The sequence below is a fragment of the Necator americanus genome, chromosome II (genome assembly GCF_031761385.1).
Source record: "Necator americanus strain Aroian chromosome II, whole genome shotgun sequence".
In the NCBI taxonomy this organism is placed as follows: Eukaryota; Metazoa; Nematoda; class Chromadorea; order Rhabditida; family Ancylostomatidae; genus Necator; species Necator americanus.
In genome coordinates this window covers 38,724,619-38,749,875 of record NC_087372.1, presented here as the reverse complement: position 1 = coordinate 38,749,875, position 25,257 = coordinate 38,724,619, and the positions used below count along the sequence as shown (strand labels likewise).

Here is a 25,257-nt window from a genome sequence, read left to right as displayed (position 1 = left end):
TCAAATTGTCATCTTCGATATCACACGAACCAAAGCGCCGTTCTCTTCCTTTAATCGTTGGTTTTCCATTCGCAGCTGACTCAGAGCCTGAAATGTTGTTGACATGCGGTGATTTGAATGAATTTGTGTACACGCACACAGCAAACCTTATCTGAACTGTTTCACGTGCTAATCGCCAGGCAAAAAAAAAATCTTTCATGAATTTAATATTTGCCTCTCATATTTTTGTGCGTGTGTAACACTGGTCAACTTGCTGTCATATTTTGTCAATTCCCAAGGTTGTTGTGCCCTTACAAAGCTTTCCTAAATTAACACTTCCATCCAACTAGTACCAAGTCAAAATGAATAATATGAGACCAGTCTTCGCTGGGTGTGAATTTAACTTCTGGCAACTTTCTCTACGTACAGCAATAAATCGTATTCGCATGTTCATGCTTTTTTTTTTTGTTCATGAATCTACTTTCTATACATATATTTCAGCAGTCTCCAATCTCATAATGTTCTAAACGATAGAAATGGTAATGGGCTTCAGGAGTTTCATAAGTACTGGTAGTTCCATGTTTTTTTTCCGTACTGTGATCTCTAATAATCATGTGACACAAGCAACATTGACAACACATGAAACAGAGTTGAGATTGAGCTCAAATCGCCACCAAGCAACAGAACTTAATCGTGTGAACATCCTGCACGTAATGTATAAAAACTGAAAGTGCGAATCGCAGGAAATTTCTAGCCGTGAATCATACACGTATTAGCATAAAGAAAAGCCGCATGTTAGTTCATCAAATCGTAAGGGGTCAGTCAGACTAGTGATCTAACCGGCTGACAGGTTGGCTGAGTTTAGCGAGAACGCGCATCATGGCCGCATTTTCAGCTCGAAGTTGCAAATTGGCCGCATTCAGCTCGTCCAGTTCCTGCGTGCAAGAAACAAGTAGTACAGAAACAGAACACCTTCGAAGATTATTTTCCAAGAATTTTTAGCGCAGGAAGCAATGCTTGCAAAACACAGCGTAACCTACTTACACCAAAACGAAAAATAATAATGAAGCATTACCTTGAGTTGAATTTCGAGATCAGCTATTTTTCGTTCCATCGTTCGCCTTTCATTGTCGTCTAGAGAGTTACCCGATGCAGATTTCACTACCGGAGCTGGTCCGGTAGCCGGTGAGCCGTTACGGAATCGAGACGACGCCGTGCGCAACGTTGAAACAGATCCGTTCTAAAGAAAAGAGTTTCGAAAAACTGAGAGCGCACACTGTTCAGAATGCGGCAGCATACACTAACATGATCATGAGACCGCTTCATTTCCTCCAGTTCCTTTCTCAGCCGTTCGCACTCCGTTTTCTCTTTTTCATAAAGCGCTTTGTAGTTGAGGTTCATTTCGGTAGGGCGTGCATTAATAGTATACTGAAAAAAAAAACAATATGAGAATTAAGAAACCCAGGAAGAATAAGATGCCTACAGTAGGGGCGGTGAATGAGGAAGAATTCATTATAGTTTGGCCAGGAAGCCGTGGTTGGACCCGTCCGACTGTAACAGTTGCACTGGAAGTCCGAGTAGGAGGAGCAGTAGTTGTAACGTGGCCCTGAAGAACATCAATACATTGGGCCTTGGTTAAAGGGAATACAAAGCGAAAACACGAATACGAAAATATAGAGGCTTTTTTCACATGAAGACCAAAAACAGAGCCAGAAAAGCTCAAGGCAGCACTCACGCCTGAGAAAACTCTCGACTTTTCTTGTCTGTAATAAGATGGTTGGTTATACTACACTACATAAGCAGTAGTTTCCTTGAATATACAGTAAGAGTCCCTAGAACTACAGTGAAGAAAAATAACCGATGTGAATGATCGTCGGCTATTGCTAATTCCGAAAGGATCACTAGTGTGGCTCATCATAATCACAGAAATCCTCACATTTCAAAGACGATTTCTCAAAAATAGCAATGCAGACATTTTATTGAAATCTTAGGAATTAAATATGTAAAATCATGTAAATTTAGTTTCATCCAACGATGATCTGAAAGCCAACTTTTGATTTAGATGCAACAAATTTCATGTAAATATCACATTGATTCGATTCCAAAAGAATTGTTTTCAGCAAAAACAGCGCAAATATAACCATAAGATACAGTTGAATCCACAGAAGATCTGATAGAAAAGCAACGGTTCGCAATGTATGAAAATCATAGCTCTTACTCGTATTAATATTCAGATCTCTACTGGTGCAGTGTTTGTAGCCAGCTTTTCCCTCGGAGAAAGACTCGCTGTTGATGGGCGTAAGTGTATAAAATGAGGTAAGACGAAAAAAAAAATTAAGTAGCAAATCTTAACTTGGCTTCTTCTGCAGTTTTCTCTCGACGATATGATCGAAAACAAAAAACTCAGAAAAACCATTTCCTTTCTGTGAGTGCTCCTTGAAACGGAAAAGACCTCATCATTTGAAGGGTAATCAACCGAAAAACTAGTCGACATATTCGAGGTTTTTTTTAGTGGAAATTTTCTAGTGGATTAAGTAGAAACGCCTAATTTATACTTCTTGGGAACAAATACGAACAGTAAGAAGAGTAGTTTAGTCAATATTTCAAAAGCGTAATATATTCGAGTTTTTTTAATTTTTTTTTTTTTTTTTTTTGAAAAAAGGGGGAAAAAAAAAAAGGGAATTTTTTTTGTGTTTATAATTAAATGTTTATTTTTTTTTTGGTTTGTTTTTTTCCCCTTTGTAGATGGAAAGAGGTTTTTAAATGTAAACTTTTTTCGTTACCCGAAAGTTAAAGCTAATGTAGATCCAGAACGATATGAATGAAACGACTTTCTTTCGCTGCAACATGGTTGTTCGAAAATTAACACATCTCTATTCCAAAATGTGTAAATACATAGGGACACATGAATTGAGTCTAACTCAACTAAATGCAAGCAAACATGCAATACTTCTCAATCTCAATTTCTGGATGACTCAAAATCACTTTTGAACTGAACGAAACACAACACATTACAACAAAGGAAAGCATACCGATGGGTCAAGACTTGCAGACGTCTCCACCCCACGTGCAACATCGGTACGAATATTAGCACTGGAGATGAGTGGCCGCGCGAACGAGCTAACGCTTACAGTAGGACGAACGGTTGTGGTTGCAGGTTCCACTGACGTAGTACGAGTAGATGTAGAGTTGACATTCGTATCAGGTGTCTGCCGCGCAGAAACCGCCGCGTGGATATCCTCGGCCAGTACTGGCCCAGTACCTCGGCGATTCGATCGAGATACAGACAAGCCCTGCACAAACACAATGAACTAAGTGGATTATAAAATAAAAACCTTAAAATGTGAGATTGTAAAACACTGGCACAACAACGGAGCATGCTCAATAAAGGGAACAAAGTCTTTGTTATCCAGATCCTCGGTAAATTAGAAATTCTCGTCCAAACTTTGGTAATTTAACCTAGTAAAAAGTTATTAGGGAGTTATTGCACTCTAGTTTCTAGCAATTGCTGCTTCTTCATTAGATTTGGATCTGCATACTTCCTTCATAGAATTACTAGAACTGGGGTACGACTGAGGTTCGTTCACTCTCAGATAAACAAGCACTTAGAAACGGCGATTCCTGCTAATGCTCTGGGTCCTATTTGAAAGACTGTGATGGATTAGGTGACAACCCTATGGAAATGTTATTTTTTATTTCTGTTTTATAGGAAAAAAAGAGAGGAAATGCCAACATTAGAGATGTAAGATAAGCACTCAAAGATTAACCATGGTGTGTTTCGCTGAGCACTGATACAGCGGCATTAACACATGCTGTAATTGTTGGTCCCTACTGAAGAAGTGAATAATTTCTCATTGCACAAGCGTGCAGACTGTAAAGTACCGAAATCGCGGGAACGCGCTATGAAAACAAATCTCGAAACATGCTACCACAGGGACTTGAGACGCAAGCACTCAAAGAGAACTGTTACAGTAGCAATACTTTAAACATTTGTTTACTGGGTTTATTGAACATGGATTTGTATGGAGAATTAATATTACGAAAATTTCACGCATATAGATCATTTCTTGACCTCAACACGGTGCATTCTCAGAGTAAATCTGGAACTGCTCCAATGAAAGAGTTCGCCTTGGTTTTCGAAATCATGCAGATAATAACTGTAAAGGGATGCAGGGACACATGTAATAAACAAATCTAACAATAAATGCAGTTCATTTCCACTTTTTTCGATTATATTAGACGGCAGGCTACACAAATCCAATTAGCGTCAGTTTTATGCCGCCATGGCCTTACCTGACTCTTCCTTCGTATTCCAACAACGGCTTGATTAGATGCAGTGGTAGAAGGCAGTGACAAAGGAGCAGTCGACGAAACAGCATTTGCTGGTGGCGGAGCACGTTCCCAGCTAGTACGTTCCATTGCTTCGGAGGGCTCTAAAAAGCAACTCATTGGTGGGACGTTAATTTATTCAAAAAATAAAGGCTAATATAAAGACAATGTAATAATGTACCGACTCCTAGCGGGAGAACTTAAAGGCACCATACCACGAATCTGAGATGGTGCAGATTTCTGGTGGAGTATCGGTATACGGGGTCGTAGATTATGGAGACAGGGGTAGTTCCCTCCATGTCTCCCTGCATCACTGCAAACAGCAGCCTTCAGAATGTTGTTTTGTACGACGCCATCTACTGCAACGCTCCATCCCTTGCGCCGCCTCCGCCCTGCGATTCGAACTGCCCCGATAGGCAGCAAGGGACTCTACGCGTGCAAGTGTGGCGCGCTGCAATAGAAGGCATCGTACAAAGCAGCATTCAGGGGCCGGCTGCTGCAGTGATTCAGGGAGAGATGAGCGGAACCGATCCGGTCACCATAATCTATGACCCCGTATACGGACACTCCACCTGGAATCCGTATCACCCCAGATTCGTGGTATGCTGCCTTTAAGGAAGGGTAAATGAGAACCTGTAACGAAGACAGGATGTTATCATTTGCACTTCTGTCGCTTACAAAAGTACAAAATTTATGTGTGCTACCGAAACAGCAACTACAAGTCACCTTTCGTGCTTCAAGCTACAATTAGGACTATTGGAGTCATTGTACAGTTGTCTCGTTCATAAAAAAACAACAGGAAAACACGACAACAAAACAACTTGAGAGAAATGAAGTACTTCGGAGTACAAATAGCAAGCCTTTGATAGATTACACGATTAGAGTTAATTCGCATCTTTTTCGAATTTAACCCCTGTCATCTCTTTAAGGGTTCCAAAGAATTGTTAGGAATGCTACATGCAAAAAGAAGTTGGGATTCAAGGAATTCACTGAACAGTACGAGATATGGGAAAGCGCTGAACATCATCACATTTACTGCGCTTCGTTTTGTATGTTTCTGTTAGCTTGATATGTTTCCATCCAGTCCTAAGAAATAAGGTTTGTCCGGATGGGAAATCGCACCTTCCACACCCACAAAATTGAAGTCCTCTCGACTGACTCAACATTTAGTGTGTAGTTACTGAAGAGCATGACGTCTGTACGTGAATTGTTAGAGCAAGCAGCGGTGACTCAGTGCTGTTGACAAGTTACTAACAAATGTCACAGATCACAACAAGTTATAAGAGAGAATTTTCAGTGGGAAGAGAACGCCGCAGCTGATTCGAAAGAGTACTGCCATTGAGTGGTAGAGACGGCTTAGAAAAACTGTGAAGTGGAAGAATGTTGTTGCTGTATGACAGCGTCGAAACCTTTGCGGAATCGATGAGCCTCGAACTTCAATCATCGGGAGTTGACGCATTTCCACAGCGATCATACAATATAGGCGTTACGCCTACAGAACACTTGCTTTTAAAAGCACCACCAACATATCAAACCCGATAATGATGACGACTATAGGGAATGTTTTCGTACAAAGCTTTCCTTCTTTGTTTCTTTACCATAGTCAAGCTCACATTATTAGCAGAAAGTCACAGTTATCCAAAAATAAATTGGAAAGCGATTTGTTTGGCAAAAATAAACTTTACCCAGTGCTACGTATCGGAAATTAGCTTGAATGAACCCGATTGTTAGGGAGAATTTCAAAGTGTTTTTTTTTCTTTCAGAACAATTTGGACGGTGGAAAACTCAATGCAAACATAGAAAAAAAAACCAATAAAATTAACTATAGGTATGAAAAAGTCATATATTTCCTGAAATTTTGGTTGCGGGAAAAGCAATTACATTCTGACTAACGACACATGCATTTCTGCACATGTTTTATGACATTTCAGCATTATTAATCTTCACTGTTATAGAATGTCAAAATCGATATAACTATAATAAATCAGCGATCAGCGCCGAAACAAAATGATTCTCGAGGTTTTTTTTACTGAAAGCGAAAACTGTGAAAACATCGCAGTGATGCTAATTCTCAGTAGAAGATGATTAACAAGAAGCCGAATAATTGCAGGAAACAAAAGAAAAAAAGCAGCTATACCTTTCGGAACACTACACGGATGACTGATGACAGAACCCTCCAATGAGCTTCTTTCGATGCTTGTAGAACTCCGGTCAGAACACATGGACGTAGAATCCCTTTCTTCGGATGCCAATCTCGCAACACCCTAGATAATTGCTTTTTAACGAGGCTCGATTTTCGCTTGTTACGGCTTGATTATTCATGTAAATCGAAGGCGAAGAGAAAAGAAAGAGAAAAAATAAAGTCAAACATTAAACTGGAACAAGAGCTTCATAAATGAATTTTAAAGGCGAAAATACATACAGCTGCAAAAGTGAAAAAAACAAGGAATGATAGTTTTTACAGACCGTCTCACGACTTGGATTAGGAGCACTAGTAGCATTGGATGGTGCAGTTTGCGAAGCAGCTTGTCCCCGTCGTCGAGCAGCTTCAGCCATTGCAATTCGGCTAGCTTCTTCAAGATGCTCCTTAAAAAATAAATTGAATGCTTTTTGTTCGATATTATTTGCTCCGTTTTATCCAATTTGCTGAGATTCTAGTGCGGGAAATCCTGGCCTATAAAGTGTAGAAAGCTAATGAGCTTCCCAGTAAATCAACAGAAGGCGTGCTATTTTCTTCGTATTGATTGAGTATACAATCAAATAGTTTAGTACATTGCTCATATTTACTGAATGCATTAATGGTTGAGTTGGCATTCTAAAGGAATGCTAAGTAGTGATCAGTGTAAGGTTTTACGACTGAAATATGAGAAAGATGTTGTACACCTGCGTTCCTTTCTTACTAAAAACAATTATATGAGAAAAGCAGCGGAACAAAAAAAAAATCTATTGCAACAAAAAAATAGGCCAGCCCAGTGGTAATGGATGCGTTTGTTTTTCAAAACTGGCGAAAACAATCCAGTACAGACCTTAGTAACACCTTGCGTCGAACGTCGATGCTGCCGTTGTATCCTTGCAGTATTCCTTCTCTCAGCTTCGCTTTCGGTAACTGCGCTCGACTGCCATGGTCTAGAAAATTGAATACCAGCTCTATATGCAACAACAACAATACATAAAGTATACAACATAAGGGATCTAAGAGAACAGAAACCATGCAGAAGTTTGGACGATTGTTAGTGCCTTGTTCAAGGTTACAGAAGGTAAGACAACTAATTACTTCGAATGGGTAGATACATTGCAATTCCTTAGGAAAATCTAGCACCTCATTTTGCTCGGATTAAGTTGGTGTGGATGAAGACCACGAGGCAATTCACCACACACTACTGGAGGAGCAGTCTCGCTAGGGCTGGATAAGGGACGAAATGCAGAAACCCTGCTTTGTGCGAATGGAGAGGTGGGAGTGCCAACAGAAGGCGACTGCGGATCACTAGGAGACTGCACTGGACTGTTGAATACACGAGAAAGGGACGCCCACGGCAAATTCGATGGTGTTGATCTCGATCGCAGCACCGTTGAGGGCAAACAACTGCAACACCCACATAAACATCAAAAACTAAAGACAAATAAAAGATTTTCAAGATAACAGGGATAAGAGAATTAGACAGTGAACAAAAACCCAAACGCAAACAAATGACACTAAAGATGCATAAAAATTGACAAAAAAAAATAAACGGATCCGTGCAGAAAAAGATATAGAATACAAGTGGAACTTACGGTGGCTTTGGTAGGACGCTAGGAGTGCCAGCACCAGGCTGTATTCCACTGCTAGTTGATGATGTTCCCAGTGACATGGGTGAAGAGGAGTCAGAAGAAGCTGTAGCTGATGATCGCGCAATAGATGAAGCAGAAGAGCTACCGGACCTGAAAAATATCCTTATTTTTCAGGAACCCCCTGAGCAGGAAGTGTAGGAAAATAATAAATGATTGACAAACCTAGTGATAAGCTGCACACCACGATTTATCCAGGAATTAGGCTGCTGAAGTGGACGAGTTGGTATTGGGACAGTGGCGGATACGTGCTGATCTCCACTATGAATAGAAGAGGAAGATCCATCCTGGAAAGTATCCACTTTTAGTCCATCTTTCCACGCGATTGCAAAATAAATGATATACCGATGTTTTAATAGATTCAGCCAAAGAAGGTGTTCCACTCCCAGATCGTTGTAACTCCACAGGTTTTGAAAGCGGCAACGATCTCTCTGCGGATACAGTTGATCGGATGGAAGAAGGAATTCTTTCCGTGGGAAAAGTCTCTGTTGTCGTTCTGAAAGAAATATAATAAAACGTAATAGGAGACTAAAATACTGAAGGTTTTAAAATAAAAGATGGTAGAGTAGTTAAGATATACGTAATATATTGTGACAATTAACATTAAAACAGAACTACACAAAGACAAAAACTTCAACGTAAGTGACGCCTTGAAGAAGGGTGGTACTTATTCAATTTAATCAAGAAATTATAAAGATTTCGAGGGTATCACATGCGAGCGAAATTGTCCACAAGAATTATGTAATGAAATTTTCAAATGACGAATTTCGAGACTGACATATGGCCGAAGTGACAAATTCTATAATAATATATACAAAGAATAATTCTGTTGTACAATAATGGAATATTTAAACGAAACACATAAAAACGAACTTCGGCAAGGAAGGAGGTTCGCTTGCGCTCCGTTCCGCAGATGATTTGTCTTCAACTGCAGCAGGAGGAGTCCGCTGCTCACTTTCAACGGATCCTCGCAATGAAGGTGATTCAGATGGCGGAGAAGGGGACTTGCCATCACCAAGCCTCCGAATTGTCACCAAGGAGCGCAGCATTTCATTTTCACTGAAAGTAGTCGCATGAATTAAAAGATAAAGTTTACGTAAACACTCCAAAAATGACAAGAGAAACACACCTAGCCTGGTCTTTGTGTTGTATTTCATGTTTACGGTCTGTTGTTAAAGTGTGCTCTTCACGTGAGAGTCTGTTGTTCTTCTCCTGTGAGAGGAAAATATTCCGCTTGTAATTATACAAATTAAATTATTTCATTTAGATATATACAATGATCAAATGTAAAAAGAAAAGATGGTAGCGATAGAAAAAACTACTAAAAATACCACTCAAACGTACTTGTAAAATACTTGCTGGTGCAGTAGGTGGAGATTTTCGTTTATCGACCGACCGTTCTAAGTCTTCTAAGTATTCGACTACATCTTTATCAGCTACAGCTAGTACATTTTGGCCCTGAAAAACGAATCGTTTGGAGCCTGCATCTAACATATAATTCAGCAATCCCAAGGACTTACCGCAAAGTTGGTATCAGTAATACTAGCACCATGTTCGAGCAAGATTTTGCATGAATCTTTCTCTGCCCAGTGAGCCGCAGCATGGAGAGGGGTCCACCCATCCTGAACAATTTTTAATACGCGACCGAAGGGTAAATATTTATTATTAAAGGAAGGTATCAAGAAATTTTTGATGCTGAGATCTTTGGCCGAGTAAATAGAGGTGTAGTTTATGAGTACAAGCAGGATTACTTCAACTTTCTCTAGTAATAAAGAGAAAGTCATGTGAAACAGCCCTGTATGAGTCCATCTCATCAACGAAGGAACTTATTACGCGGTAGAAAGCAGGCAATTCCATCGTTTCTAACAATTCTACTGAACTAACTCAATTAAGCAGTAGAAGCTAATTTTTCCACATAATGGCGGACGCATTGCGGATTGCCTACATTCTATCACCCTTAATAAGCTGCATTTTTTCTGCATATGGAGGGAGGTTGAATTGAATATAATTCACATTCTCACACTCGTGAACTACACCCTACCTCTTTAAAGACCCCAACATTTTTAAAATTTCGTGACATGCTGCCTTTAAAAATTTTTGAAAAAAACTCAGGTTATGATAATATGTTACTAGAAAGCAAACAACATGCAAGATCTTCCCTCTGTTTCTTTCCAACTAGCGGAAATACTGTCGTCAGTGTGTGTCCTGCCAAGAGTGCGATTATAGTAGAGAGCGTGCAGAGAGACAAAATTGCGAGAGGGCGCATGTTTTTTTTCCAACGCTTTCAAACGACATTTATATACTGCGCTAGCGAGAGAATGTGAAAAGAAAGAACTGCAACTCGAAAAGTTCATCTTGAAAGTGAAAAAAAACCACTCATTCGGGAGCACATTGGGCAGTACGCATCTTCAATGAAGGAGAAGCATGCAATGCAGCAAAAGATGAAAGAGGCGATTTGTAAAAAAGGTTATTAATAGCTGCACTGATTGTAGTCAGCTACATCTGTCCGTTGTATGGCACAACAAGCACAACAAAGAAATTTTGCTTTTGTTCTTCTTATCAAGCAGTTTTTTCTATATTACCAAAGCAACTTAAAAGTTGGAAGGAAGGAAAGTATCAAAAACTACAAAATATACAGATTTCGTTTATATCAGGAAGACCCTCAAGAGCATCAACAAGACCTACCTTATCTCGAGCAAGTACATTACCACCAGCTTTGATCAACAACTCGAGCAGTTGCGTATGTCCCTTCGCCGCGGCAACGTGTACAGCAGTCGCTCCTGTCCGAGGATGTGGTTTATCGCTAGAATGAAAAATAACAGTCATGGAACGTTTTTAAGTGGTGCACACATCTTTCAAATTACTTCTGGTTACTTACACAGTAGTATTTCTACATAATAATGTTAGTATTTCGTGCAGTTACAATGTATCGTGTTCTCGAAGTTGTTGTGGAAGGCAAAACTACTGACTACCGACAATCACTAATCGCTTTTGTATGCTAATACACAGTTCCGTTTTTTTCAACATGATTAGTTAAGTTCTGAAGACTGTGAAGCTAAGATACTTTCGTTCACGTTCACATCAGGCAAACAAATGACACTGTCGAAATATGTAAGGATTATACTGTATAAAGGTGACATCGCATGGATCCAAATAGGACCTGGAGAAATAGAAAAGGAACTAAGTAGTCCACTTCCTACAAAAAATTCATAGAATACACGAGAGAGTAGTTCCTTTAGCACTGAATTAGTAAGGGTTCTTTTCTATAGTAGTTTATTACTTGATAGCAAATCAGGCAATTGCACTTCCATAGGTGTCGGGTGATATATGTCCTCGGATCATCTACGATCAACCCTATAGGATAAGGAAAAGTATACTTCATAGCGTAACATATTTATCAGTGCTAATATGTACGCGATTTCGCAACTTCATCAGCGACAATGAAATATATATTTTAACTGAGAATTGGACACCAAAAAAAAACTTTTGCGGTAATGGTAAGATTCGACAAATTGACTTAATGTCTAGTATGTTGAAAAAGCTATTCCATCAGAACTAGAAGTACCACATGGAGCGTTCCCCGACCAGAATTTCTTATTTGATTAAAAAAATTAGGATTTTCCAAAAGACACTTTTAATATGGTACTGAAAGTTACTAACATGCGACTAAAACAGTAGTAGAACATTGTTTTGTGTTACAATTTACAAGAACCACAACACCGTGTTATCCCTCATCTTTGAGAAGCTGCACTTCATACCAAAATAATAGCGCAATTACGTGGGATCAAGATGGTTACGCTAATGTTTTTTTTCACGTTTCTCATTCTTTAGATACGAGTTTAAATGAAAACATACACATGCAGCTGCTGCTTTCATTTGACAGCTGAAGCTGATGCTGTTTATTTATTTTGATATTGATATCCAATGACTAGAAGAATTAAAAGGCTATCGCTTCGGTAAGGATTTTTTTCCTTTGAAAAGAAGAATATTTGCGCAGCAAAACAAACGAAAAACCAACCAACTAAAGAGAGAAAAAATAAAAAAACTCCGCTGCTTTGTTTTGTCTTCGCATGAAAAGATACATCTGTGAGAAATAACTGTTATCCTCACCAATATTCCTTATCGCGTATCCATTGCTGTACATCTCTCATCATTGTAGCAAGTTCCTGATCACGGCACTGCTCAGGTATAACCCCTTGCTTACGGTACTCGTGTTCGAGAAACTCCCTGCACGATTCGTCGTCTGCGAGATCTAATGCTAACTCTCTGTCGCTGAAAGAAGCATTCGTAGTTATTATTGTTAGGACTAATAATAAGCGGACAAAAAGAGAATGATGAGAAAAGCAAAATGAAGTTGAACTCGTCCCGTACCTGTTGATTACACTGAGGAGAGCACCACTCTGACATAAATATCTAACTATGGCAAGATTTCCACAACAGGCAGCAGCATGCAATGGCGTCCATCCTTCGTTGTCTTGAGCATTTACGTCAGCACCTTTTTCACACAAGAACCGCACCATATCCGGTTTGCTGTCGATCACAGCCTAAAATAAGAAAAGAAGAGTGCTAATCACAAATGTAGCTATTCAAAATCAATTATTAACGTGAAAATGACGAATGAAATTTATGAATACCTGATGTAAAGCCGTTAATCCATCGACAGTGGCAGTGTTAATGTCAGCACCTTTGGCTAACAGCTCTTCCACTTCGTCCTCATCGCCAGACATACATGCGCTCAAGAATATATCGCTATCCTGTAACATTCATATCGAACAGAGAAACGGTACGATAATACTGCATACAATAGTTGAGTATGAAGAAATAAAAGATATATAACTTTCAAAAGGAATGGTTAGGAAGAGACATGAACTAGAGAAATGGATGCAAGATGGAGTTCCGCGGAGTAATACGAAGGCCTCATAGGGTGAATTGAAGAATCCACTTAAAGGCAGCACACACCGTAACAAAAACTACTAAGAGTTTCGCTTTCGTCGATACCGTGAAATGAGAAGTTGGAACACATGCATTAGCCGCAAGTTCTTCAAAGATAGTGACAATGTAAGCAGATGACTGTCAAGGTTTGAATCAGAAGCACTAACTTCGTATTTCTTAAGAAAATTTAACCAACTCGAAGGAGGAGCATAATAATATCAATAACATCAGTTTGAATTCGAGTGACAACACTAGCTATCTCGTTCAAATAGATAATAATCCACTTGAACGATTTCATCGCGGGTTAGAAAGAAGTTTCAAACATGAAAGGTGAGAAGAATCGACAAACCTCGAATTTTACACGAGCTTTCTTCTGCCGAAGAACTGGCTCACCATTCATCTCACTGCTTTCCCACCGTTGGAGCTGTTCCTGTAATGATATCGAATTCAAAAGAGAAGAAATATCTAAATTTCATAAAGAAATCATAGAATAGAATAAAAAGAGAAGTCGAAGAGTAAAGGAAATTAACTAAAATAAAGATGAGCAAGCAATGAAAACAAATCTCTGGCTAGAGGCCATTGGAACTAAAAATTCTCAGGTCTTGAGCTCATTCAAGAGCAATTCAAATTACAAACGATTAACTCTAATTTCTTCTCCCATCATAACTCGACTGGCCACAGTAATACATACTTGAAGCGTAAATGTATCGAAAACTACGCGATGGCGAAGTCAAAAACATATAACTATACAAATGAAACTAGTGCGTCATCCTACCAAAATCAGTCGAAGTCGTCTTCAGTCATAATTTTAGTAAAAAGGCATAGAAAGAAGGAGAACACTTTTTTCACAAAAAAAGAAATCTGTCTAATTTCATGTTCAAAAATATAATAAATCTAACAGGAGTGTATTATTCATAGTGACACCTAATAAATGCAGCAGACAATGACCTTGACGAACTAAGCGCATAAAGTGAACACCCAATTCATTAGTCAGTATTGCAACGAGTTGCAAGTAAAAAAAAAGCTTAAGAATCTCAATCAAAACCTTGCACTGACAGGGTGCTGCTAAGTTTAAGGAAGTTAACGAACTTTGGATCTTGCACACTGCCAAGATAGCTTTTGATTCCAGGGGACCTGCGAAAGACAAGTTGCATGGAGTAAAAATCAGAAATTGAGATCCTTTGCACTGTGATGAATGTGATGACCGCGGCATTTACGATGCTCCGTTGCAAACATTCATTTCGAAAGAATGTTTCACATAAGCCAGCATTCCCCAACAACTATAAGGAGAAGCTTTTGAGAATCAAGAGTTGAGATCCTCATTGAAAGACACCCTAAAAACCAATATAACCACGAGAAAAGTTAGACCACGAAGTCGCGTGAATCGATCGCAGCTGTTTTCAACGGAACCGTGGAGCGTAGCACGAACAACGACGACTCGGTGAGACATTTCATGATGCTCTATAAAAATGACTCTATAAAGAATCATTCAAGGTGCACTGGTACGATAATCTTTACACGAATAAAGACTTCCCACAGCAAGTAAGAGTATCTGAAACAGTCTGGTGTTCGTACTAGTGAACACCAACGGTGGTTTTTAATGGACACTAATCTTAACAATAAATGCACTATGGACGCAGAACCAAAAGAGGTTCCAGCGTGACTTCTTCGTCATCATATGCGCCCGGACAAGAACTCGCCGTTGTTATCCCAACTACGACGGGGGATTTTCGGCAAATCGCAGCGCTCATCATGTACTTAGGAGCAGATATGCTTGCATGCGAGTCCTGAGAAAGAACAATCTTCTAATCCTCGTGTAGAGTGAGGTTAGAAAAGTATCCTTGTTCCGTCAGAATTGTCGAGTAAATCAATCGCTTTCAATCAATGAAGTGTCAGATAAAAGTTAGCTTATCCTTGAGTTTACTATAGAAGCTTATATAAATATGACCCCATGTTCATTCAACACTGCGGAACATCACCACCAAACAGTAATCATTAGAATTCCTGCGTGACACTTGCGTTTTTCACACAGCGCCACAATCGTTTGATGGCGTCGTAAATATGCCCTGGGTATCGGTAGAACTAACTCGACAACTACTGAAGTAAGCTTTCCATCGATGATTCAAGAAGGATGAAACAGACAACTTTCCACAACGATCTAAATGACTTAGTTTTAGCAGATGAATACTAAAACTAAATACATTTTTATTCGTTATTACTCATTGTAAGCCAAGTAATACAGCTTTCGTGGAGGAATAGAAGAAACAAAAAGGTCGGACATGCAAGAGAAACGACCATGGAAACACGTTTGGCTTAGCAAGTCAGTAAAAGGTATACGACAGAAGACAGAACACTTCGAGAGATACGAATTAGCACAGACGAAAAACCTCAAGAAACAGGCCCGATATTTAGTGTATCACTAAAATTACTGCCACTTTTTGAATTCATAAAAAAGCGCGCGATGTATATCATGAAAAAAGAAATAAATGCAAAGGAAGCAATCAGAATGGAGGAAAGTCCTTTATCCACTTTCCTAACAGATACGTTTCTTCTAAAAAGAGTAGCAAAAAAAAAAAAAAAACGTAGCTCCGTTACCTGTGAAAGCTAGAAAGATAAATAGGATCCAAAAATTAAAGAAAGGAAAGATGAGGACGAAAGGCTGCACAATAGGAGGATCAGATTTAACTGTGCTGCATAGGCAGTGTTTGACAACGGCGGGTCTCGACTTGAAACAGTCCCTAAGAAGAAACGTAAGTTGAAAGATCCAGATGAGTCGTTTAAGAAATAAAAGCGAATGTTTCAATAATTTCAAAAAAAAAACATTAGAATATCAAGAAATTTGAGTAACTATATCAAATCCAAACAGCTGTGACCTACATTGGGAAACGAACCAAAGGGTCTAAACTGTGATAGAATTAATCAAAGAATTGGTCTACATATCAGGACTATGAGTATCATCACGCCTAATTCACACTAATAAAGGCTGAGAAAAGGTGTTTGAAACAGCCTTACTCGCACCGATATCCAATTCAATTCAATTCATTAAGGGAGTAGAATGACGACAATCCGCAACAAATCTGCGGTAGCGAAGGTTGGAAAGGCTTCTATTTGAGTCACCTTAGATGGATTTCGGATGGTGAGACGGGGACGAGGGAATTGAGACCGCGTTCCATCCTGCAACAAGTTGCTTCGTAGGACTCACGAGTACTGTTTCTCTCGCATTTTTTCTCTGGATTACTTGGCGAAACTGTCCCTGATCACTCTTATAGTCTTGAACTGTACCGATAACGCTACCTATTGATGGGGAGTTCCGAACACGTTTAATTTCGTGATATGGTGTCTTTAACTCAATATTCTTCCTTCGTTTAAAATATGAGGCCAATGGACGTCCATTTACCGTATATTATTGAATAGTCTGTCGCAAATATTACGAATCTTTGTAGGGAGGAATCTTTACTGAACGACAAACTTCTACAGTGCTTTGAACACAGTGGCCAAAACGAATTATCATTATAAAATAATTCAGATTGTTTGTGTGTCATGAATTTGCTGATAAGGCATAGTGTAGCCAATAAAGACTTTCAAAGATAGTGCAAGCAATTAGCCAGGAACATTATATGAACAAGGAGATACCAACACACTATGGATAACAACAAATAAAACTCAGCACCAAGCTGCACTCCGTGGCTTAATCAGGCCAAATCTAATAATAGAGGAACTACAACTATCGTAGTTCTCATTTTAAAAAGTTCCATTAATCACAGTTTAACACACAAACACTAGTAATAATGCTTCTTTCTCATACTCGTTATCGTTGCAGAACAGAAGTCCCTGCCCTGCAGCTGACAAATAGCCCCGGGGATCTGCCGCCTTTCAATAATCTAGTGAATCGTTCACGGATCATCGTAATATACCTGTCATGAAGGTCTAGGCAAACTACACTAATAAAACTCATGAATCGAAGCAATTAAAGCTGGCTAACAAATTTCGGATTTTGTGCATGATACGACAGATATCAAATTTATAAGAAATTATATGGTTGTTCAGTATATGTCAAGGAAATGAAAACAATTAAGGATTATTGCCAGTGTTTGAGACAGTATAGTATAATCTAAAAAATGAAAGGATTGTACGCAATCAAATTGTAATTTTCTTCTTTTAAAACTTCGAAACCTATCAAATCCAGTAACTTCCAAAACATCCTATTTTGTGAAGTTTCTTTTTCTAAAGACAGCCTACCACGAATCTGACGTAGTGAAGGAATCCGCGGGAAAAGCTAGAGATAAGGTTGTCGATCCCGGGATCAGGGATAGCTCCGTTCATCCCTCTCTAATCGTAGTGAAAAACCGCGTGATAGAAACCGTTTTTTCTTTCGATGATTTCAGTTGCAACGCACCACCCTTGCGCACGCGCCGCATCCACGTGCGAGTGGTCAAAGATTAGTAAGGTCTCCTCGCCACCCTATTCAAGAAGAGCGTTCTGAGGTACCTCGCAGGAAACAAAGCGATTCCCACGTCGTTTTTACGACGATTAGGAAGAGAGAGGACCGAAACCACCCTGCGTCATGCAATCCACAACCACAACCCTAGCTTTTATCTCGGACTCCCTCACCACGTCACATTCGTGGAATGCTGCCTTTTAATTCACTCATGTGATGCTACAGCAGTCTTTCAGATTATAACACCGATGCGAACAACTGATATGCGACTGTCACGTAATGCTTTCAAATAATCCGTAAAGCAGAAAGAAAATACTATATGCGGTAATCAAAAACAACAATAAAATTGGTTGTTTGGTTAAAACGCATCTCGTGTCCTCTTGCCATTGCTATTTCGAGGAACATCATGAGGTAAACAAAAATAGTTGGTAAATGCAAAAGAAAATTAGAAATACAACAGCAAAAGCGTGTCATAAATATAGAGGATGTTATAATTAGTGTTTTTTTTTGCTAGAGTAGTTAAACAAAGTCAAAGCTAACTCAAACATCATTGATCCAATGTGTATAGCAATCAACAAGATGATCACATCAAATTGCGCTTTCATGATTGCTTTGTCTGATCAGAGGTATTAACTGACCTCAAAATATGTTCTAGGATTACGAGGAAACTATGTACACACGTGTATATCCATTCTTCGAGGTTACGAAAAAAGATTAGCCTTCTCCTCCATTCTTGGAGATGGCTGAAAACATCCCTCTTTCTGGAATGTTTCATCTCCTGCTATTTATGGGATGATAATGGATCATACAATGGTAAAACAGAGGTTCTTTCTTCTGGTTTTAAAAAAGAGTGAAGAAAAGAAGGTTCTGGAAAGTTCTGTTACGCATTTTACGCATCCCCGCCTGCCTTTTAGGCATTCATCGTTCATCTGACTTCCAGTAAAAAAGTTTCTTAACCCGTGTACTTAAAAGCTACGAGTACAACAAAACCATCATGCAACCTATCTAAAAGAAGGTCCCGCTAAATATGTATGGATTACTCAATAACCATTGGTAGGATAAAGAGAAAACTACGCACTGTAATGCACATTTTCTAGTGAGGAATTTTACCAATGTGAATACTATCTGTCACATAAATAAGTGCCCCATAAAGACTGCAGAGAAAGATGAGCGCGGAAAAAAAAGACATGAACTCTCTGAAGCACCATACTTTGCAATATTTTGCACACGGTGATGTTTGTTGGGACAACTTCAAGACAACCGGTTACTAATAGCTTACATAACGAATGTTTAATACGTCATGTTTTACAATAACAAGGAAAATTCGTCAAAATATTTGACGTTAAACAAATTTCGGATCTTCATACCAAAAGTAGTCTCCAAGAAGTGGGCTCGAGAACAATGATTCATCCACATCACAGCAATCAACTGACGATGACTCATATTCTGTGGCCATGATGATGCGCTTCGCATCACAAGCATTGCGAGTAGACGAAACAAATTTAATATCATCTCCACGTCAAATTATAACCTGTGCAAAACTTAAGAAATAAACATGCTCCGGCTCCGGATAGACCTATGCAAAGAAAAAGCGCATACAGTTAAGCCTCATCTCAAATGACAAGCTTATAAATGTACACGATTCCTCAACAAGTTCGATAGTAGTTACCTGATTTACGAAACTAATAAACTGTAAATGTCCATAGGGAATAAAACCGGCACCTAAGCGAGTGAAATATAAATATATTGTGACAGATGACAGTACTGGTGCTAGACAATCAAAAAGGAAGAACTAAAAGACAGACGTTTTGCACAAATCCCTCATCTGTATATTGAGCTTCAATAGGATCTTGTTCAGGATAATTCAGATCGAAAGGCACAAGCGAATGAACGCTCTCAATTCTACTGTTGTCTGAGGACATTTCCAGAAAGACACGATCGTCTAACCGATACGCCTTGCTCCTCACAACAAGACCTTACCCGCCACATGGCTCAGAAAACGAACAAAAAGGTGAAACTTAAAACATTCTGCGGTTATCAGTGAAAAAAGTCACCTGTTTCCCACTTTAAAAATGAGGGAATCAGTGGGGTTTTTTCTTTCGCAATTGTTGCAAAGCTTTACAACGTGATATATATTCCTAGTAGAGCACTCGAACGCAAAAATAACAATTCAGCGGTTATATTACATGTGGTCGAGACAAATAAGGATTTTCTTACTGAACATTAATAATGTGAATCAAGTAAGCGCATAATAGTAGCGAAAAACGATCTTGCAACAATCAAAGTAGGGCTTTCACCAAGGAGTTGAAAAGAAATATAAATAAACGGCAGAGTTATCCAAAAGCTTCGTGAGAATGAGCTATCGATGCATTTTAAACATACTTCCTCTTTCCGTGAGACAACTATTTTGTGCGTAAATTTTGAAGAACCTCGTAGTATCTCCGTTGTAAAGCACTTTGTCAAGGATAAGCTAGCTGAAGGTGTGGATAACACCGACCAAAAACCCGACTCTCATATTGTAATAGGCGGAATAATCGAACGCTAACAACCGGATAGTGCTAAGAATATGCCCGTAGTGGATGAAATAAAAGGTGGATGGATCTAATCGAATGATTAGCTACCCTTATAGTGTATGAAAATCATTTGGAAGATGTTCCCAAAAGTTGATTGATAGTGCTGGGCTGAGTTGAACAACTGTGTTTAGTCGGCGTTGTGAGTAAACAGAGAAATTTTGACGACGAAAGAGAGCTTCACCACCATCCGTAGCTAGTCGAGCAGATGACGTCATGAACTGGTGAAAAAGAAAAAAAACGCCGGCATATACATAATTGTAGGCAAGGATAACGGTGCTACATATAAAAGTTGCGGCGAGAAGTTGAAGAATCACCAAATAACGAAGCCGCATCCAGAGAAGAAGGAAAAGATGATGAGAACCATGTAAGCGGACGATGAATCACGTGAATAGAAAAGAGAAAAAGCCGACACACACATACCTTCCGCTTATTGATGACATTGTTGGTGATCAGCTGTTTGTTCTGGAGAATGCTTGCATGCTTGGTGGCTTCTTCCAGATCCAGGTCGTCGTCCTCACGCACCACCATACCTCTTCGACTTTCTGCAACCTCTTTCAGGGGGATACGAGGGGAATTACAGGGGAACAGCAGTGAGAGAGGGTCTGGATGATCGCGCACCTCTCGAAACTTGCGCCCCCGTTCGACACTCCACCTCTGCGTCTCTGTCGCCGTTTGTCTTCGCCCTCCGTCCGCCGCGTGCACTCGCACTTTCCGCTCTCGCCCCCGCATCGATCGGATAATCGCGGTTGCCCGTAATCACTCTGGCCCTAATTTCCGTGATTTCCCATCACCTATCCGATCAGTGGGTCGTCTTTTGGCGTGGGGACCTCGTTCTGAGCCTCGTTTCTCCGTCGTTCTGTCCTCTGTACGATATGCTCTCCCCATCGTGACGTTACGTGTGTTCAACACGACACGACTGACGCAAGATGAAGGGTCTTGTGTTTTTTCCCCAGGTGTTTGAGGGATACGAGCGGGGCGCACTCACACCTGGTGCAGTTAGCTGATCCACGAACCCTGCTCGTCACTTTGTTGTCTCCGAAAATAACGATTAGTGAGCGAACTTTCGCTTATCACCAGAAGGGATGCATAGCTTTGGCGGCGGCGGCTGCGGATGCGATAGTCTCCCATCAGTATCCGATCACCACAACCAAGGATTTCGAGGTCGCAATGACGTAGATCGTCTCCTTAACGCTTCGTTCACTGCACTTTTTTTCAAACTGAAAGGTGCAGTCAGCTGATGCGACATTCGAGAGTGCACTACACTACTACTTATCTCACTTCTTTTTCCACACACACTCTGCTTTTGACGAGCACGACATCTCGAGACTGGGAGACGCTCTCACCGAGCATTTTTCAACCAACCGCTATTCTTTTCAAATACAATTTCACTGCAGTTATTTGTCCGTAGTAACCGCTTTTGTCGCAGCGGTTTTCGAATCATTCATTTGGGAAGGAAAAGAGGAGTATAAAATAACTGCTGGTTGCTAGCAGAAAAGTGGATAGTGGTTGAAAAGTTGATGGGACGGATTTATTCTTTACTGTTGACATTGGGAAGCACTTCTAACTGTGACTTTTCATTAGCAAAAGGACTTGAGAGATCCAGTGACACGTCCTCTCGGAGATGTTCTCGGAATGTAAGGGAGATAATAAGAAATATGAGGGGCATTATACGGGCATGCGGTCTTCGATTGAGTGCCAGAGGGTTGAAGTTCTGAGATCGGACTCTATCATTTTGAGCATCACACCTCGACTCATCCCTCATCAATCATTGCTGCGTACATGGTTCATAGTATAACGCTCTATCTTTTATACTATTCCAGCTGCGCATACAAATAAAATATCGGCGGGTGCATATTTTGAAGGCAATGTTTGGGGAGATTCTCGATGTCGGATCCACCCACTGTCATAGAGCTCGGGACGTAGATAACGTTGTCAAGTGTCATAACGCGAAAACCCGAAATATCCCATATGAATGAAGGGGATCAAGAGCACAGGAGGCATCAGTTTACCGAACGTGACAACTCTTTGCACTTGCGGATTGATGAAATAAAACCGCATAAAGCAGACCATAACTGAAGCTATCTGATAAAACAACTCTTCACTCTTGTATGGGCAATAAATTCCTATTACGGAGAAGGTAACCTTCTTGAGGGAAGTGATGTCTTCAGTCCCCGTGATACCTCTGTTTCTGGATTTTTACTCGTTGTTTTTTTCTTTGTTTTTCCAGCAACACTTGCAGACTGCATCCGGAACCGTAGAACTAGTGAAATAAGATCCCAATATCGTAAATCTTCCTGAATGGCATTTATTACCATAAAATAGTCGAGAAGTGTCATGGTTAACGAAGTGCTGAAGAGGTGAGGACGTCTTTTTCTGGAAGTGAACGCTCTTCTTTGAATTGAATGACTTTTTTTTAGTCATAGCTTCTAAGGGTTAGTTGGAAATTTGTGTATTGTTGATTTTTAGTACTTTATCGTTCTTACAACTCCGCATTCCTTTGATTTTGACTCTGTATTTGTGTTTCACATTCTTTTGCTTTATGTTTCGCTTAACGTAACAATAATTTATAATTTTAATAATTCATAATTCTATAAACAGGCGTAGCTTCTTCTGCTGGAAAACCTACTTGTTTTTATTCTCTCGGACCGTCGTTGACGATTCAGAATCTTCAGTAGATTAGCTCAGATATCGCCATCTATATATATATATATATATATATATATATATATATATATATATATATATATATATATATATCAGAAACGTAGCAATGAGAGCGTACTGAAATAAAGTTAGTCTCTGATATCCCGCTGGGATATACAGAAGTAATAATCTCCAAGGAAAAGTCTCCCGTGAAGGGATCTTGTGGAAAATTTATCACTTTAGGAGAAAAATCCCATAGCACACTGTGGTTTTCTAAACTTGAGCCTTTTTTTGGTTAGAATTGACGAGATGATGTCTCAATTTCAGAAGTGCTGATTCCGGTCCCCTAGTGGAGATCCATCTAATAATATCTGTGCGCTGCGTCCATGAAATCTTGCACGCTTAGGGAACAACAGATGTGGCCCGCTGCAAAAAAAAGTGGACCAATTTTGCTAGAATTGGAATAGGGTACAAAGTTTGTCGATCAATTTTTTCCACTCATGTTTTTCACTAATCCAATAGGTAGAGAGTGACTCTTGAGGAAAACATCAGTGCATATTGTTCAGAGAACAATTTCATTGATTTCCTCAGTTTCCAAGTGCTAATTCGAAGATTTATTATACATATTGTTATACATAATTGTAGTCATAGGTTAGTAATCGGTGAGTAACTTTCTGGAAGTTATAAGAATTGTTATTCGCTGTTTTTTTTCGAAATATGGTTGTATTTTTCATAAGACTTCCTATTTTCGTATTCACTCGTGCGTGCGAGAGAGAGAAAGTTGTTGAACATTGGAGGGAGGCCGCACTTTGCACAACATTCTGCAGAACTTTCGAGAATTCTTTGGGACGCTATGACATTTCTCCTCTCATTCCCCTCATACTTTGCAATCTTTTCGAATAATTTCAACAGGAAAAGAAGTCTTAGATTATATTACTTCCTAAAGGTTTGAATGGTTCTGTCTCTATTTTTATTTGATTAAATGAAATCCTTGGATGTAATAGTTATGGATAGTGTGTATTAATGGTGTTGTGGAAGACTTATTGTAGGAGTTTTCAACTTAATCACAAGCTGCTCCCAATAATTCCCGAAAACTGCATTTTCTTTCAAACGTATGCTGTCAATCAGGTTTCTGTTTATTTCTAGTGAAGGTAAATTTCGAAGATTAGTGACAAGTGATTTTCGCTAGAAGAGACCGACACTATTCGGTCGTTGTGTAATCGTGTGCCATTGTGCTCGTAACCATCTTCCGTCGTCACCGTCGCTTTTTTTTTAAATCCTGGATCAGCCCCTCTTAACCTCACTAAAATACTCTTCATAGCGCTGCTGCGTGCACACGTAATACACTGCAAATGCTTTTTTTTCTGTTGATCTTCGTGCAAGAAAGAACAATTCTTAAATGAGAAGCGGAACTCGGATGGTTTTTTGTACGACTTTGTGTAAAATGAGGTTGTTGAGTCTCATCTACCTCCTAGGAAGAAAGTAATAAGGTACTTTCTGCAACATTTAACTAGTTTAACTTTAGCCAGTCGTGAGTTGATTATGTTCCAGTACGTGCGGACCTAATTCAATCTTGGGCTATGACTCCGTGCTGTCTGGATGACATTTTCAGCCTTTTTCAACCTTTGAAATGGGCGAAATGTGACAATAGATCTGAATTGCAAATATTCCGATCGCTACTATTTAAGTAACGTCATCCATCATTGCTGTCAACTATTTAAGTCCGCCGAGAAACTCCCGTCATTTATTTAATCGTTTCCGACGAGGGAGACATAGAGCATTCAGCCTATGTAATTGTCTACATAGGACACATATGTAAAGCTCCAAAGGCAATTAATAGCCAATACAGGTCTCGACATTTATCAAACTGGTACCATATGCGCCTTTGTGCGTCAATGCAAGCTTCTCTGAACGAGTGACGAATTTTAATTAAACTGAAGCTGAAGAAATACAAACGGAACAACAGGCGCTCACTCATCATCAATACCAAGTCCGGAGCTTCTAAAAGCGTTTCTCTTACAATCAGATGAATTCTAATATTTTTGAAAAGGGCTGTACAGTTTAAAGTGGTGAATAACATCAGCAACGCGAGAGAAGGGCTCAAGAAAGTGTAGAAAATAGAGACAGACATCCAGGGCAGGGCTTTTTTTTCTCAAAAATTGGTTGTTGTTTACTGATGGAATATGTCAGCTGCTCTTAACTGTGCCGATTTTTTTGTTATTACTTCGTGATCCTCAAAGTTCGGAAAATGACCGGACCTCAGTGGTAATAATAAACTTCATAACATTTGTTGTTGTTAGCACCGTTGTTGCTCTAAACAACTGTTCATATGGTGCATAATGAGCAGTACTCGGATGTTCAAGATCATATACTTGTCGATTGTTCTTTGTGGGTTTCGGGTTAGGTCTCATTATGACGTTGTTCGTTGTTTGAAGGCATAAACGAAGCGAAGCAATATTTATGTATGTTTTTTTTTATTACGCAGGCGGCTATAACAATTGCTGTAATAGGTAACGGTGCTGCAAAATGGACGGAGAA

At 39.6% G+C, this 25,257-nt stretch overlaps 1 protein-coding gene across 3 annotated transcripts; it reads right to left on the bottom strand.

Annotated features, from left to right (window-relative positions):
- RB195_020765 (uncharacterized protein) lies at positions 1 to 20,604 on the bottom strand (the record flags this gene model as incomplete). Of its 3 annotated transcripts, XM_064189218.1 has the most annotated exons (24): positions 81 to 87; positions 820 to 914; positions 1,055 to 1,219; positions 1,285 to 1,407; positions 1,463 to 1,585; positions 3,012 to 3,272; positions 4,273 to 4,412; positions 6,446 to 6,572; positions 6,775 to 6,894; positions 7,335 to 7,434; positions 7,628 to 7,891; positions 8,080 to 8,226; positions 8,299 to 8,420; positions 8,479 to 8,629; positions 9,007 to 9,192; positions 9,263 to 9,345; positions 9,478 to 9,591; positions 9,654 to 9,755; positions 10,819 to 10,936; positions 12,244 to 12,405; positions 12,505 to 12,677; positions 12,768 to 12,887; positions 13,415 to 13,495; positions 20,497 to 20,604. In XM_064189218.1, the coding sequence occupies 24 exons, from the start codon at positions 20,602 to 20,604 to the stop codon at positions 81 to 83; spliced, it is 3,192 nt and encodes a 1,063-aa protein (XP_064045101.1). The 3 variants fall into 3 exon arrangements, with proteins under 3 accessions (XP_064045099.1, XP_064045100.1, XP_064045101.1); XM_064189219.1 differs by lacking the exons at positions 820 to 914; positions 7,628 to 7,891 and having other exon boundaries at positions 1 to 87; XM_064189220.1 differs by lacking the exons at positions 820 to 914; positions 3,012 to 3,272; positions 7,628 to 7,891 and having other exon boundaries at positions 1 to 87.
- Between the last annotated feature and the right edge of the window lie 4,653 nt (positions 20,605 to 25,257).